The sequence below is a fragment of the Anolis carolinensis genome, unplaced genomic scaffold (genome assembly GCF_035594765.1).
Source record: "Anolis carolinensis isolate JA03-04 unplaced genomic scaffold, rAnoCar3.1.pri scaffold_14, whole genome shotgun sequence".
NCBI lineage: Eukaryota > Metazoa > Chordata > Lepidosauria > Squamata > Dactyloidae > Anolis > Anolis carolinensis.
Window position 1 is genome coordinate 10,971,401 of NW_026943825.1, and position 14,290 is coordinate 10,985,690.

Consider the following 14,290-nt stretch of genomic DNA (forward strand, 5'->3'; position numbering starts at 1 on the left):
ATACACACACACACACACACACACACACACACACACACACACTATCTTCCTTTCAAGACGGTGCTCAATATAAGCTAAAACTAAAAACATTTCAAACAACATATAATATAAATTCTGTCTGCATCCAGACAAAAACAGTTCTGGGGATTTCTTCCTGGATCTACCCATCTTGAGAATCAGCATAATCTATCAGTTTTTGTGTTCAACTAGGACACTGGGAGACCAGACTTCAGCCACAGAAACACCTTGGGGGACTTTGCATGGAAGTCACACAGCCAGCATAGTGATCTTGTTTGCTGTATACTCATCTTGTTGTGTATCAAACAACAACAACAATAATAATTTATTTGTAGACTGCACTATCTCCCCAAAGGGACTCGGGGTGGTTTTCAAAGTATAACAAAAATAGTAAACATTCAATGCCAGGAGCAAGTAAACAACAGTCATAACAAAACATGAAATAAAATAAACTAAATACAACTTATAAACAACAGAACTTAAACCAAGGATAAGCTACCGTAAATAACAGTTAAAACACAACCCTCTGCCATGCAGGAAAAGCACAATCAAAGCCCTCCTGACAAATGGCCTATGTTTAAAAGCCTCCAGAGAAGGAGACTCTTCCGGATTAAGAAGCAGGAAGTTCCACTGCTGAGTAGCTCTTCTTATGGTCAGATGGAATCTCCTTTCCTGTCACTTGAACCCATGGCTCTATGGAGTCCAAATCTTCAGGGCAGCAGAATACAAGCCTATTCTATGACAGCATTCCAGATATTTAAACATGGCTGTCATGTCTCCTCTCAATCTTCTCTTCTGTAGCTGAACAGACCTAGCTCTCTAAGCCGCTCCTCAAAGAGATTCATGGCTTCCAGGCCTTTTGATTTTGGTTGCCCTCCTCTAGCTTATCAATATTTCTCTTAAATTGTTTTTTCCCAGAACTGAATACAGGGCCATTTCAAGCGAGGCCTGAGCAAAGCAGAAGAGAGGGGCAACATGATTTCCCTTGATCTAGACACTAGACATCCTTTGATGCAGCCCAAAATCCCATGGTGATAGATTTGCCTCAGGACCATCCTAAAGTAGAAACCACAACTGCCACCACCTCTATCTCCCTCTCTTTCCTTGAAAAACATACCAATAATCTTTGGGGCATCCTCCTCCACATCTGACAGCTCCATGTCCTCCACGTCACGATTGTCAGTCGCAGGCTCCGGAGAGGGGGATTTTGCCCTCTCGGCCTCTCTTGGCACTGGCGAGAGCGCCTCATCCCCCATCCCTGGGAAGGGAGACTCCGAGCCCGTTGGGGAAGGAGCGTCCATGCTGGGCGAGGGGACAGGCGACTCTTCGGGATCTGGAAGGGTCGCCTTCAGCTGATCCAGTTTCTTCTTCAGGTTGTTCACTCTGTTAGCAAATGTTTTGTAGGCCTGGCCAAGAAAAACAAAGAGAGTGAATGGTATTCAAAACAAAGGCCAAGCCAGCCTGCCATAATTTAAGTGCACAACATTATAGCTGAAGCAATCTCCAGACTCAAGCACTAACTCCATGTTGAAGGAAAGGGGCCTTCAAAACCCTGCCTAGAAGCGGGAAGAGTTTTGAAGGCATTTTCTCAAGGAGGGCATGTTAACAGTGGCAGGAATTGCATATGCTCAAAAGTGAAAAACAACAAAAATTACCAAGTGTAGAAGATTGGACAGTTAAGATGGAAAATAGAAATGGACAAATTAACAATGTTATTGAAGTATAGGACATTCCACGCAGAAGAACCAGGTTGGCTCCCTCTTTGCCCATCTTTCGCCGGGAATTGAAAACATGGATGTTCCGGTGCTCGTTTGAATGAATAGGCCCTTCAGACTTGTCTTCATACTGTTATTGGTTATGTTTACAAATCGTCTGGCACCTTATTACTGTTCCTTATCCCATATGTTATAGCACTTTAATGGAACCCATCCCCGTATTCCTCCTTTTTTCACTCTGATTTTATCTATAGACCCTTGAGCTCTGCACTAATCACCTTTTGCCATGTGCAAAATTGATGCTCAGGCTTTTAAAGTAATTGTTATGTCGTTTTTGTTTATTGTTGGAATGTTTTAAATTGCTGTTAAATTTTATACATGTAATGCTATGTTATGTTGTTGTTCGGGCTTGTCCCAGTGTAAGCCGCCCCGAGTCCCTTTGGGGAGATGGGGCGGGGTATAAGAATAAAGTTTATTATTATTCCTGCCAACCTAGAAGTTCAAAAACATGAAAATGTGAGTAGATTAATAGGTACCGCTCCGGTGGGAAGGTAACGGCGCTCCATAGAGTCATGCCGCCCACATGACCTTGGAGGTGTCTATGGACAACGCCGGCTCTTTGGCTTAGAAATGGAGATGAGCACCAACCCCCAGAGTCGGTCACGACTGGACTTAATGTCAGGGGAAACCTTTACCTTTTACCTATTATTATTATTATTTTATTATGACACAGCAAACAAGATAGATATGCTGGATTTCGTATCACAAAATTACAAGTCGAACACTTCCCAAGTGTCTAGGACTGTGTGATTTATTATTATTATTATTATTATTATTATTATTATTATTATTATTATTATTATTATTATCAACACAACAACGTTGTATGGCACAGCAAACAAGATAGATATGCTGGATTTCGTTTCGCAAAACCACAAGTCGAACACTTCCCAAGTGTCTAGGACTGTGTGATGTATTTTCTGATGATGTGTGCAGATCCCAGTAGGGTGGCCTTTTGCAGTTGGCAGATGGTGATTTTGTCAATGTCTATTGTTTCCAAATGCCGGCTGAGATCTTTTGGCACAGCACCCAGCACTGAGATCTTTTGGCACGTCAAGGTGGCACCTGCGGGGGGGTTGTTATTATTATTATTATTATTATTATTATTATTATTATTATTATTATTATTATTATTTAAGAACCATGTTATCAATATACAAGGGTGAGTCAAAAAGTTTTGCCTCCTGTGTCATAAAAACATTATGAATATAACAGCAGAAGTTGCTATAGATCATAGCCTGTACTTAAAACTACCATTCAACATAGTCACCACCAATTTGCATATATTTGCGCCATCATTTAACCCAGGCCTCAAAACCATTTTGGAAAAATTCAGGGTTTTGCTTTGTGACCCATGATTTTGAAGCTGTTTTTCAACGCCATAAATCATTGAATCTGAAACTACACAGGCTTTTTTTGGACCTCTGAAAGATGGTTTTGATGCCTGGGTTAATCAATGGCGGAAATGTGTACAAATTGATGGTGACTATGTTGAACAATAGTTTTGTGGAGAGAATAGTTCAGGCTATGATTTGTAGCACCTTCTGCTGTTATATGTTCATTCAGAACGTTTTTATGACACAGAAGGCAAAATGTTTTGACCCACTCTTGCACATCTGAGGGAAAGGGAAATCATTTATATACAGGTATTTACCTTTTACCTACAAGTCTAGAGACATTAAAGATTGGGATATTCACTAGTAGATAGATAGACCTTTTTACTGGTGAGTCTACTGCCCCTATCAACAATAAAAGACAAAAAACAAAACAAAAAAAACCACACAGACAAATCGCTATTGTCAAACTCATCTCACAATTAACTAAAATGAATTAAAACATAATAAAAGTGTTTGGTAAAATGGGATTAAATTACAAGATGAAAGCAGGGGGAGTAGAGTGACAAGCATAAAATAATCGGTCAGAGAATTTAGATAAGTAAAACAAATATAGTTTTGGGGGGCGGCTTCTAATCTCTAAACTGGTTAGCCAAAACAAAACAACAGTTGGCACAGAAGAGATGTTCCCTTGTAAATGTCAAAACAATTTGTGGGATATAAAGTGGGAGTAAAATGGTAAGTCTATAAAGAAACCCACAAAGAGAAGCTGGAAATCCACTTTTAAAGCTAATATTATGGTAGTTTTAGAGTTATAGATAGAGATGAATGTTTGTTAAGCAATCGTTGTTTATGTCTATGTTTATGTACTCTTTTTGTGTGTTTTTATTGTCAAAACAATTAAAATTATTGGAGTGGGAGCGAAAAGGAGGACATTCAGAATGTTTTTGGCATCATCTGGGTTCTGTCCTTTGTATCCACATCTTTACCCAATCAGAGATCATGAAAAGTTACTTTTGGCAGGCTATAACTCCCAGAGCTAAAATTTACTGGCTACCAGATCCCAGGGCCAGCACCCCAAAACTTATCAAGAGTTCAATTCCTAAAAAGATTGGGATTTCTTTTCCCCGCAATCTTTAAAAGTTCCACCAACATTTCTCTGAGGCTGTTCAGCACTGAAAAGTCAGGTTGGTAGCTAAAGGAAGACTAAGGCCCCTTCCACACAGAGGAATAAAATCCCACATATTCTGCTTTGAACTGGAATATATTTGTAGCACTTTATCTGTTATCTTGAGTTTACAACTTATAACAAAGTGCACTTTAGCTAGTCTATTACTCAACTTCGCTGTTTTGAATTCCGTGTTTTATTAATTGTGTTTTTATTTTCATAGGTTAATGTTTACATTTTATAATTGGTGTATGTTTTGTTTACTGATGCACTGTTTATTGTCACTGTTTTTATCTGATATTATCTGTGAGCCATCCCGAGTCCCCTTCGGGGGAGATGGAGGCGGGGTATAAATAAAATTATTATTATTATTATTATTATTATTATTATTATTATTATTATTATTATTATTATTATTGTATATGGTCATGAAGACACAGATAAGCCAGATATTGTAGGATTTTCTGCCTTGATATTCTGGGTTATATGCAAGGACCCTAAGTGGCTGCTCTGACATTCTCTGTCTCCTCTAAAACACAGTCAGAAAGAAACTGTCACAAAACAAGCATCCAGGGTGTTGATTTGAGTAGGTCAATTCTGCAAATCAGTTGCAGAGGAAGGCCTCCCTCCTCAAGACTCACGTTTGCCACCACCTTGACTTCTTTGTACTGGGCTTCGTAGAATATCCCCGCGTTTTCAAGTACTTCTGTCAGGGAAGGGCCGTTTTTCACCTGCTTGTCCAGGCTGTTGACGAACTCCTCAAGCTTGGCGCTCGCCTCTTCAAACTCCTTGGAGAACTTCTTGCCCCCGGTTTTGTCTGAAAAGAAACAGGGAAAATTACAAGTTTAACTAACTGACAAAAACACAGGAACACACCTAAAACAGACTAGAGTACTCTACATCTTGAGAGGGAAAGGAAGAAAGGAATCCAATGTCTACAAATGTAAGCAAGCAACCCCATCTTGAAGAACAGAGAAATCTACTTAAGTTCCTCCCTGTGTTCACACATATTGAAGCACGTATTTGAGGGGATTGCTCTGTGCAGATATACACATGCTTTTTTTTTAGTCTGAAGGTGAGCGGAGAGAAGAGCAGAGGGTGAGCCCTGGCAACACAAGGATTGAGAATCAAGGAAAAGGCTACCTAAGTAAATCCAGAAACACTCTGGAAAAAAATTGCCCGATTCAGTAACCATCAATTAAGTCTTGCAAAACCCCAGCAAGCTGCTGCTCTCCAAGTTCAGCTGGAAGTTGGCCCCTGGCCCTTTCCTCCTTTCCAGAGCTGAGTCCCTAAAACAGAAAAGTTGCACCTGCCTCTCTTGCCTGTTCTATGGAAATTGGAATCTTGTTTAATGTATTGTTGAAGGCTTTCATAGCCAGAACCACTGGGTTACCGTGGGTTTTTTGGGCTGTATGGCCATGTTCCAGTAGCTTTATCTCCTGATGTTTTAACCTGCATCTGTGGCTGGCATCTTCAGAGATCTGTTGGAACTCTGAAGATGCCGGCCACAGATACAGGCAAAACGTCAGGAGAGAATGCTACTTAAACATGGCCATACAGCCAAAAAACTTACAACAACCCAGGAATCTTGTTTGTAAAAGGTTGAGGAAGACAGACACAGTTGGTGGGGGCACTTTCTCCCCAGACTCTCCCTGTAGCAGAGGGTTGGCTGTGCCACCTGACCGCCCCTACCTTTCAGGCATTTCAACGTTTCAGTGCTGCAAACGTCCACCCGCATGGTGGCAAGCTGCTTCTCCTTCAACTCGATCTGGTCCTCGGAGCGCTTGTGGAACAGGAGTTCGTCGACAAGGGACTGAGGCTGGGGAAGGAGGAACACATTCAGCTAACACAGCCGGCTCAACACATTCTGCTGGACAGAAGTGAGCCTTTTGCAATACTTGGGAGGCTAATAAGCTGGGGCCAGAAGAGATCACAGCATAAAAATACCACAAAACAGAAAGTGACCTCAAACCCATTCCTGCTGCTGTTTTGAGAGGGAAACAGAGGAATCTGTTGGCAGAATGGGGTTCAGGATGCTTGGGTAGTGGGTAGTTTCATGTGCATTGTGGTGCAATGTTTTGTAATGAAAAAGCACAGGGGATTGTTTTAAATTAGGCACCTTGGGGGACTTCAGGAGCCATAAAATTGGGGCCTTTATCATCAATCTACTTCTGAATGGTCTTGCCAAATAACAGATCTAGGCCACTGCTTCTTACACTGCGGGTCCCAACCCCAAATGGGGTTCCCTTAGCTCAGTAGTTCTCAACTTGGGGTCCCCAGATGTTTTTGGCCTTCAACTCCCAGAAATCCTAACAGCTGGTAAACTGGCTGGGATTTCTGGGAGTTGTACGGCAAAAACATCTGAGGACCCCAGGTTGAGAACCACTGCCTTAGCTCAAATGTCAGTAAATCTGTTAGCAACAATATGCAATATTGACAGTGACTCTGAAGAAAATGCTTCATCTGTACTTCACAAAATGTGGATTATTAACCTGGTTAGCAAGCCTTGCAAATGCTGATTTACTGCTGGGGCAGAAAGGGGTTGCAAGTGGAAAGGGTTTAAAAAGCCTCGATCTAGGACACTGTGGGTGAGGTCCCCTTAGCTTAAGGTGTGGGTCCCAAAAAAATTGGTTAGTGACATTTTTAGACATTTACACTGATCTTGTGGACTCTGTAAAAATTCTTTAGCTGTACAGTGTTCTCTCACTACTTTGCGGTTTACCTTTTGTGGATTCGCTGTTTTGCGGTTTTCCAATAAACTCTAAAAGACTATTATAAATCATAAAAAATTACAATTTACAGCCTAAGGAAGGGAGGAAGGAGAAGCCAAAGGGAGAGAAAAGGAGCCCAAGTGGCAACAGGAGGAGAAGGAGATTTATCAACACACGATTGGTTGATAAAGATTTAAAATAGTGTATAGCTACTAAATAATGTATAAATATTAAAATAAATATAGTGTCCCTACTTTGCGGATTTTCACTTATTGCGGGTGCTCCTGGAACCTAACCCCTGTGATAAGTGAGGGAACACTGTACTTCATGCAAAGGAAAACCAGCCTGTTTAGCAAGCCTTGCAAATGCTGATTTGCTTTTAGCAAATGCTCGCTTTGCACATTTATTTTATATATCTTTACATCCAGGGTCATGTAAAGATTTCTTGGGTTGAAAGGGGTTGTGTGTTTAAGAAGTCCTGATCCTAGTATAGAACTAAATCCCTGAAGCCTGGGATAGGAGTACAGTGTTCCCTTACTTCATTTTCGCACCTTCACTGTTTCGCAGTTTTTTAATAAACATTAAAATAATAGTACAGTAGAGTCTCACTTATCCAAGCCTCGCTTATCCAAGCTTCTGGATTATCCAAGCCATTTTTGTAGTCAATGTTTTCAATATATCATGATATTTTGGTGCTAAATTCGTAAATACAGTAATTACAACATAACATTACTGCGTATTGAACTACTTTTTCTGTCAAATGTGTTGTATAACATGATGTTTTGGTGCTTAATTTGTAAAATCATAACCTAATTTGATGTTTAATAGGCTTTTCCTTAATCCCTCCTTATTATCCAAGATATTCACTTATCCAAGGTTCTGCTGGCCCATTTAGCTTGGATAAGTGAGACTCTACTGTATAAATTATAAAATAATATTATAAATCCCTCTTTCTTTTTCCTTTCTAAGGAGAAGCCTAAGGAAGGAAGGAAGGAGAAGCCAAAGGGAGAGAAAAGGAGGCTGGAGCAGTTTTGTTTTCGCCTCACAGGACATGCGTGTGCTTGAGCGGCAAGGAGGGGACAGAGACGCTACTTGCCAGTGAAATTGTAAACAACACAAATATAGCGTCCCTACTTTGCAGATTTTCACTTTTTGTGGGTGGACCTGGAACGTAACCCCTGGTATAAGTGAGGGAACACTTTAACGCCACGCCTCAGCACTGGTTCTGTTGACCCTGTGAAGTCATTGCCTCAGGGTGTGGTGGAGGCTCCTTCTTTGGAGGCTTTTAAACAGAGGCTGGATGACCATCTGTTGAGGGAGCTTTGATTGTGTCTTTCCTGCCTGGTAGAATGGAGCTGGACTGGATGACTCATGTGGTCTCTTCCAACTCTATGGTTCTATGATTCTAGGGGCTGCTCAAAGTTCGGGCCTAATACTCTCTCGGGGATGGACATGATTCCCATGATTCCCACCCCTGGTGTAGATGGTAGGCTTTGTTACAGCCATCTCCTACATCCAGTTTGAGAAAATTACTCTCTCTCTCTCCTGGGACTTACTCGAAACTCTGCAACTATCTTGGACTTCAGGGCCGCTTTTGGATTCGTCGAGGCTGCGGGAAGGAAGGATTAAGATGTTTAGAATAGTATCTGTAGCAAAACTAAGAGAAAGAACAGAAACACATGTATAGGCATGCATGCCCCCTCCACCTCTGCCCATTCAACCAGGGAAAGGGCACAGAGTCCAAACCTAGCTGCAATCTCCTTGCTAGTCAGAATGAGAATGTGTGCATTCACACATTCCATCCCACTTCTGTTCCAGTTTGGCTTCCTGTACTTCCAACAATCGAGGTGCTTTCCAGATGGATACGACCCTCCAACCCGCCCACCCGTTTTCCCAAATGCTGCTAGGCCCAGCGTGACAGAAGCCTTTCCTGTCTGACTTGGTATTATCTTCTTCTCTTAAGCCATTCGTGACTTTCTTTTGACGGAATCCACCATATGAGGTGTTGGCAAAGACGGCTCAGGTAAGCTGTTCTCCCGAGAATGCCAAAGAAAGCTTGGTTGTCTGTGTCATGGCTCTAGCGTTCCTTCCCTGCATGCACTGAATTTTTTTTATAGAAGTGGACACTGAGTCTGTTGCTGATGGATACAGGTTCCCCTGGTTTATTTCTTGCTGGTTTAAGCACTGTTAATAGGTCGGGCCTCCATCTCTTCTGTTTTTCACTCTCCTACCGCCGGTTCCCAAGACGGTTCCGCCACCACCTCTTTACAGTAGCCTCTGCTCTTTCAAAACATTGTCAGGCCCACTGCACCTGTGTGTTTACGCCCTGGTCCTCTCTGCACAATTCTGGAAAAAAACAACACCCCTAGAGTTCCTAGGGTCTTAAGCATTGCATTTTGAGGGTGCAGGTATTCAACACCCTTTCCCGTTTCTCAAAGAGAGGTTCACATATCACGTCGAGACACTTCCCATATGGGATTTTCCTTACTTTGAGATTTCTTCCATGATTTAGTTGGTTGTTTGCTCTGAGTTTCTTTCTGCTGCTTCTGAGCTTTGAAAGAGGAACCTGGAAAACATTGGGTTTTTTATTTTTTTTGGTACAGTCTGAGATGATGGGACATTCTCTTGCGAAGTCTCTCCCCTTTGCTGGCAGGAAAGAGACCCATATGAGGCCTGGGGCAATCAGCTTTATGGAATCTTTGGTAAATGGCCAGCTAGCAAGCCATGAAGAGCCTCAATCACAATGGCCTAACTGTTTCAAACCTTCTGCCTTCAGGGTCCTACTTGGTGTGTTAAGGATGTGGTTGGCAATCTCAAGGAGCAGAGTTACAGCATCAATTGAGTTTGCAGGCTGTCGTTGAAAGCCACTCCAATTTGGCTGAAGAGAGCAGACAGGAAGACTTATGTCTACCGTAGACAGACAATCAAGTGCCCTTCTCAGACTCATTTCTAGATGCGTATAAAGAGAATGTAGCAATTGGACACATCTTGAGGATGCCCCTCTCCCATCCCTGCAACTTTGCTTCTGCTTTCTTGGTCAGATGACTCTAGAGAGACCCCCGCTATACAGAAAACGACCTACACGGAGCTGGCAAAGTGGGCCACTAATCCAGCACTGGCATTAAAAACAGTTGAAGACTACGTGGTAACTAACTCCAACTCACACCCCATTTTCAGAATATAAAGAATGGATTGTACTACATTCGCACTTGACAACAAATATGTGACACTTCTGCATATGACAACTTGGTCAAATTTGGGACAAACTCTGTTGATCTGAACTATAAGATACATCCTTCGATCTTTTAATATACTGTTGTGGTTTTAAAATGACCTTATCATACACCACTCAGAGATATTCAGATAGACAGTACATAAATATTTTAATAGCAATTGTAGCAATAATAATGACAATACTCCAGATTTCAGTCTCCTCCTCCTCCCAACTTCACCCTTTCTCTGTGATATATATAGAAGAGGACTTACTTAAAGCTTCTTTTAGTAACACGATGGTTTCCTCTGGATACACATTTCTGTCCTCCCAGATTTTGAAAATCCTTTCTATAGATTTGGAGATAGATGGATCCCTGCAAATGAGAGACAAAAACACAAAAGGTGCATTTGGTTTCACAGGAAAGTGAAGAAAAGGACATTCAGGAACAGTCTTGATGGCAAAATACAACCAAATCCTGCTACTCCAGAGACTAGAATTCAAATGACAGGGGGGAAAATATTCCACCTAAGGTAAGATTTATGTAGTAGTGGAATATCATGTCTGGGAGTCTGGTAGAGTCTCCTCTCTCTTGAGGCTTTTAAACAGAGTCTGGGTGGGCATCTGTTGGGGATGCTTTAATTGTGTGTTCTTGTGTGGGGAGATAGGACGGTCTAGAAATAAAGTTTTATTATTATTGCATGGAAAAAGCGAGTTGGACTGGATGGATCTCGGAGTTTCTTCCAACAGTAGGATTTATTATTCTACTCGGTTTAGAAAGTAGTTTTATATGACAAATATGGTTTTAAACAAATCAGACTTACTTCACCAATACAGCGGCTTCTGGGAGCACTTCGGCAAAGGTGTCACGAAAGATGATGGCGTTTTTTCTTTTGCAGTTCTGTATGACGTCGTTGGCCAGGTAGAAGAGGTTCAGCCGATGCTGGACGTTGGCTAGAAAGAATGGAAGTTATCCATCAATACACAAAATCCCAATCCCTCCGTCCCACTTATTCCTGATTTATAGAAGTACAGAAATGAAGATGCTCCATATCCAACTGCAAATAGTGCTGTTAATTTGCTACTGTTGTTTTTTATGTGTTGTTTCAACAATTGCATGCTGCCTTGGGGCACTGAGAGCCAGTGTGATGTAATGGTTCAAGAACTGGACTGGGACTCAAAGACCCAGTTTCTAATCCCCACAAAGACACAAAAACTCACTTTTGATTGGCCATTTTCTCCCTGTTAAGATGACCCACCTCATAGGGCAATTGAAAGGAAAACGCTGGTCTGAGGAGAGACCTGTACATTGCACTGAGTTCACTGAATGAAAGGTAGGATGTATATGTAGCACAACAAATATTAACAAAGGAAGATGTCAGGCAGATGTCCGCTTAGGCAGTATCAGCGGAACCAGGTATTTTATTTATTTATGTACAGTATTTATATTCCGCCCTTCTCACCCCGAAGGGGACTCGGGGCGGATCACATTATATACATATAGGGCAAACATTCAATGCCCATATACACATAGAACCGAGACAGAGACAGACAGACACAGAGGCAATTTAACCTTCTTCTGAGGGGATGTTCGATTCTGGCCACAGGGGGGAGCAGCTGCTTCATCATCCACTGTGACCGCACTTCCTCAGTCCAACGTCGTAAATTAGTTAAATTTGCCTCCCCACTTTATAAGTGGTACCTTATTTCCTACTTGATAGATGCAACTATCTTTCAGGTTGCTAGGTCAGCAACGAACAGGGACAGTTCAGTACACGGTAACGTTATGTAATAATTACTGTATTTATGAATTTAGCACCAAAATTTTGCAATTTATTGAAAAATTGACTACAAAAACATTGACTACTAAAAGGCAAACTGTGTTGGATAATACAGAACCTTGGATAAGCGGAGCTTGGATAAGCGAGGCTCTACTGTACATCCAACACACCAACACCATTCATATAGCATTTATGCACTATTCATCCACAATCTTTATTGGTGGTTTGTATTCACCATTACTTTTACACACGAAGCTTAAGATTCATGCATAGGTTAACTTTTCTGATAAGGCTACTGTAGAATGAATACAGTTTGACTCTACTTGAACTGCTATGGGATATTGAGAGTTGTACTTTGGTGAGGCATCACCGCTCTTTGGCAGAGAAAGTTAGAGATTTTGTGAAACTACAACTCCTATGGTTCCATAGCATTGAGCAAGGGGCAATGGTGTCAAAACTGCATTCTAACATTTGTTTAATTCATAAAATTCAGAAGACTTTGGGCCACTTCCAGCTTTGCAGGACAGCGAGGCATTTAGGAAAGTCTAAAGAGGATCTGGTCAAAGGGAAATTGGGCCTTGGACTCATCGCAATGATCCAGTCCCTAATTTACTTTCCCGTTTCCCAGTCTGTTGCATCTAATTTTCCTTCCTCACCTAACTGTCAGATAAAATGAACACCAGAACAAGTATATGTCACTCTGGGTTGTTAACCGTGAAGTAATCTGCAGCCAGCAGGAGTAAGAGGAGCTGGATATGCATCCAGTAAATTAGCTTTGACAAGATAACTCAGCCTGAGCGTCTCTCTAGGTTTTTAATCCCCCTCGGCCCCAATACATTCAGCGCCAGCAATGATATTCAACAGGCTCTTAATGAGAGCGCTACATATCACCTTGCAACTACAGGGGGAATAATGTCTTCTTGCGGCTCCAATAACACAGAAAAGCAGCAATGAGAACCAAACTAAAATGAAATAGCAAACAACGCTTCTATATAAGATCTTATACAAGTCAAAGATCCTTTGGGAGAGGACTTTCTCTTGGCCCTATTCCCTGCCATATTTACAAACTTGTGAAGACACAAGCATTTGACTAAGTGGCAATGTAGAAAGGTCTTTAACGGAGTAGGCTACCATTTCAAATTGTGCTTGCCATTGTTTCAAATGATTTTATGCTATTTAAAAGTAATGGTGTTTTAACATGGATCTAACTCTGTGTTTGTTTTTCTATCCACATTTGCATTAGTTAATTGTTGACAATTCAATGTTGACTGGTGAGAGACCTCTGAGAGCCCAGTTCTGCTCAGGACTTGCAAACTCAGCACAGCAGTCATGGCTTCCCAGGTGGAGTTTATCTGCTGGTATTTTATACTCGTTTTATTTATGTGCAAACAGCCCTGGGTCCCATTCTGGGGAAAGTTGTGTTATTGTGGCCATCAATTCATATCCTATCATGTGGTTTTCTTAGCAAGATTTCTTCAGTTTGTCTTTGCCTTCCTCTGAGGCTGAAGGTGTCACTTTCTCTTGATCAGTGGCTCTCAACTTGTGGGTCCCCAGATGTTTTGGCCTTCAACTCCCAGAAATCCCAACAGCTGGTAAATTGGCTGGAATTTCTGGGAGTTGTATGCCAAAACACCTGGAGACCCAAAGGTTGAGAACCACTGTTCAGCGGAGTGGAGATTCGAACCCTGGTCTCCAATGCTCAAACCAATACATTATGCTGCCTCTATTTGGGAGAAATGGCAACCATAAATCCAACAAACAACAGAACACTTTTAAAAAGCAAATGACTGCAAAGCACACTGCCATGAACCAAGATGTCTGTATTTAGATATTATGCATAAATGAGGAATCTTAGATATGAAACTCAAGTCTAACCATGGAAATTTATTTGTTTTTCAGAAACAGCTTATACACATAGTCTTATGGTCATTTTAAACAGTATTTTAATAATTTTCACAGGAATGTCAGCCACCCCTGTGAACAATTTTGGGTTTTAGAGCATTTCAGATTTTAAGATTCTGGATAAAGAATGCTCAAACTATACTGACACTATGAAGAATAATATATTTCTGAAAACTTAAACTTTAGAACCTTTAGTTCTGACCCAGCTTATCTGTCTGAACACATCTCTCTCTATGAACCATCTCAGAGGTTAAGATCTTCTGGGGAGGCCCTGCTCTCGGTCCCACCTCCTTCGCAGGTGCGGTTGGTGGGGACGAGGGACAGAATCTTCTCAGTGGTCGCCCCCCAGCTATGGGACTCCCCAGCTAAATTAGATCAGTTCCTTCCCTC

At 41.6% G+C, this 14,290-nt stretch overlaps 1 protein-coding gene across 3 annotated transcripts in view; it reads right to left on the reverse strand.

The window, feature by feature from the left end:
• The window catches only part of rprd2 (regulation of nuclear pre-mRNA domain containing 2), a 50,371-nt gene that overhangs the window by 20,648 nt on the left and 15,433 nt on the right, over positions 1-14,290 (reverse strand). For 2 of the 3 annotated variants that reach the window (XM_062965129.1, XM_062965127.1), the window contains exons 2-8: positions 11,042-11,171; positions 10,493-10,593; positions 9,495-9,572; positions 8,563-8,615; positions 5,988-6,114; positions 4,937-5,112; positions 1,136-1,424 (exon numbers count right to left, since the gene is read on the reverse strand). In XM_062965129.1, coding sequence (XP_062821199.1) covers positions 1,136-1,424; positions 4,937-5,112; positions 5,988-6,114; positions 8,563-8,615; positions 9,495-9,572; positions 10,493-10,593; positions 11,042-11,171 — 954 coding nt within the window. The remainder of the gene's footprint in view (positions 1-1,135; positions 1,425-4,936; positions 5,113-5,987; positions 6,115-8,562; positions 8,616-9,494; positions 9,573-10,492; positions 10,594-11,041; positions 11,172-14,290) is intronic. The other variant, XM_062965128.1, reaches the window with a different exon arrangement.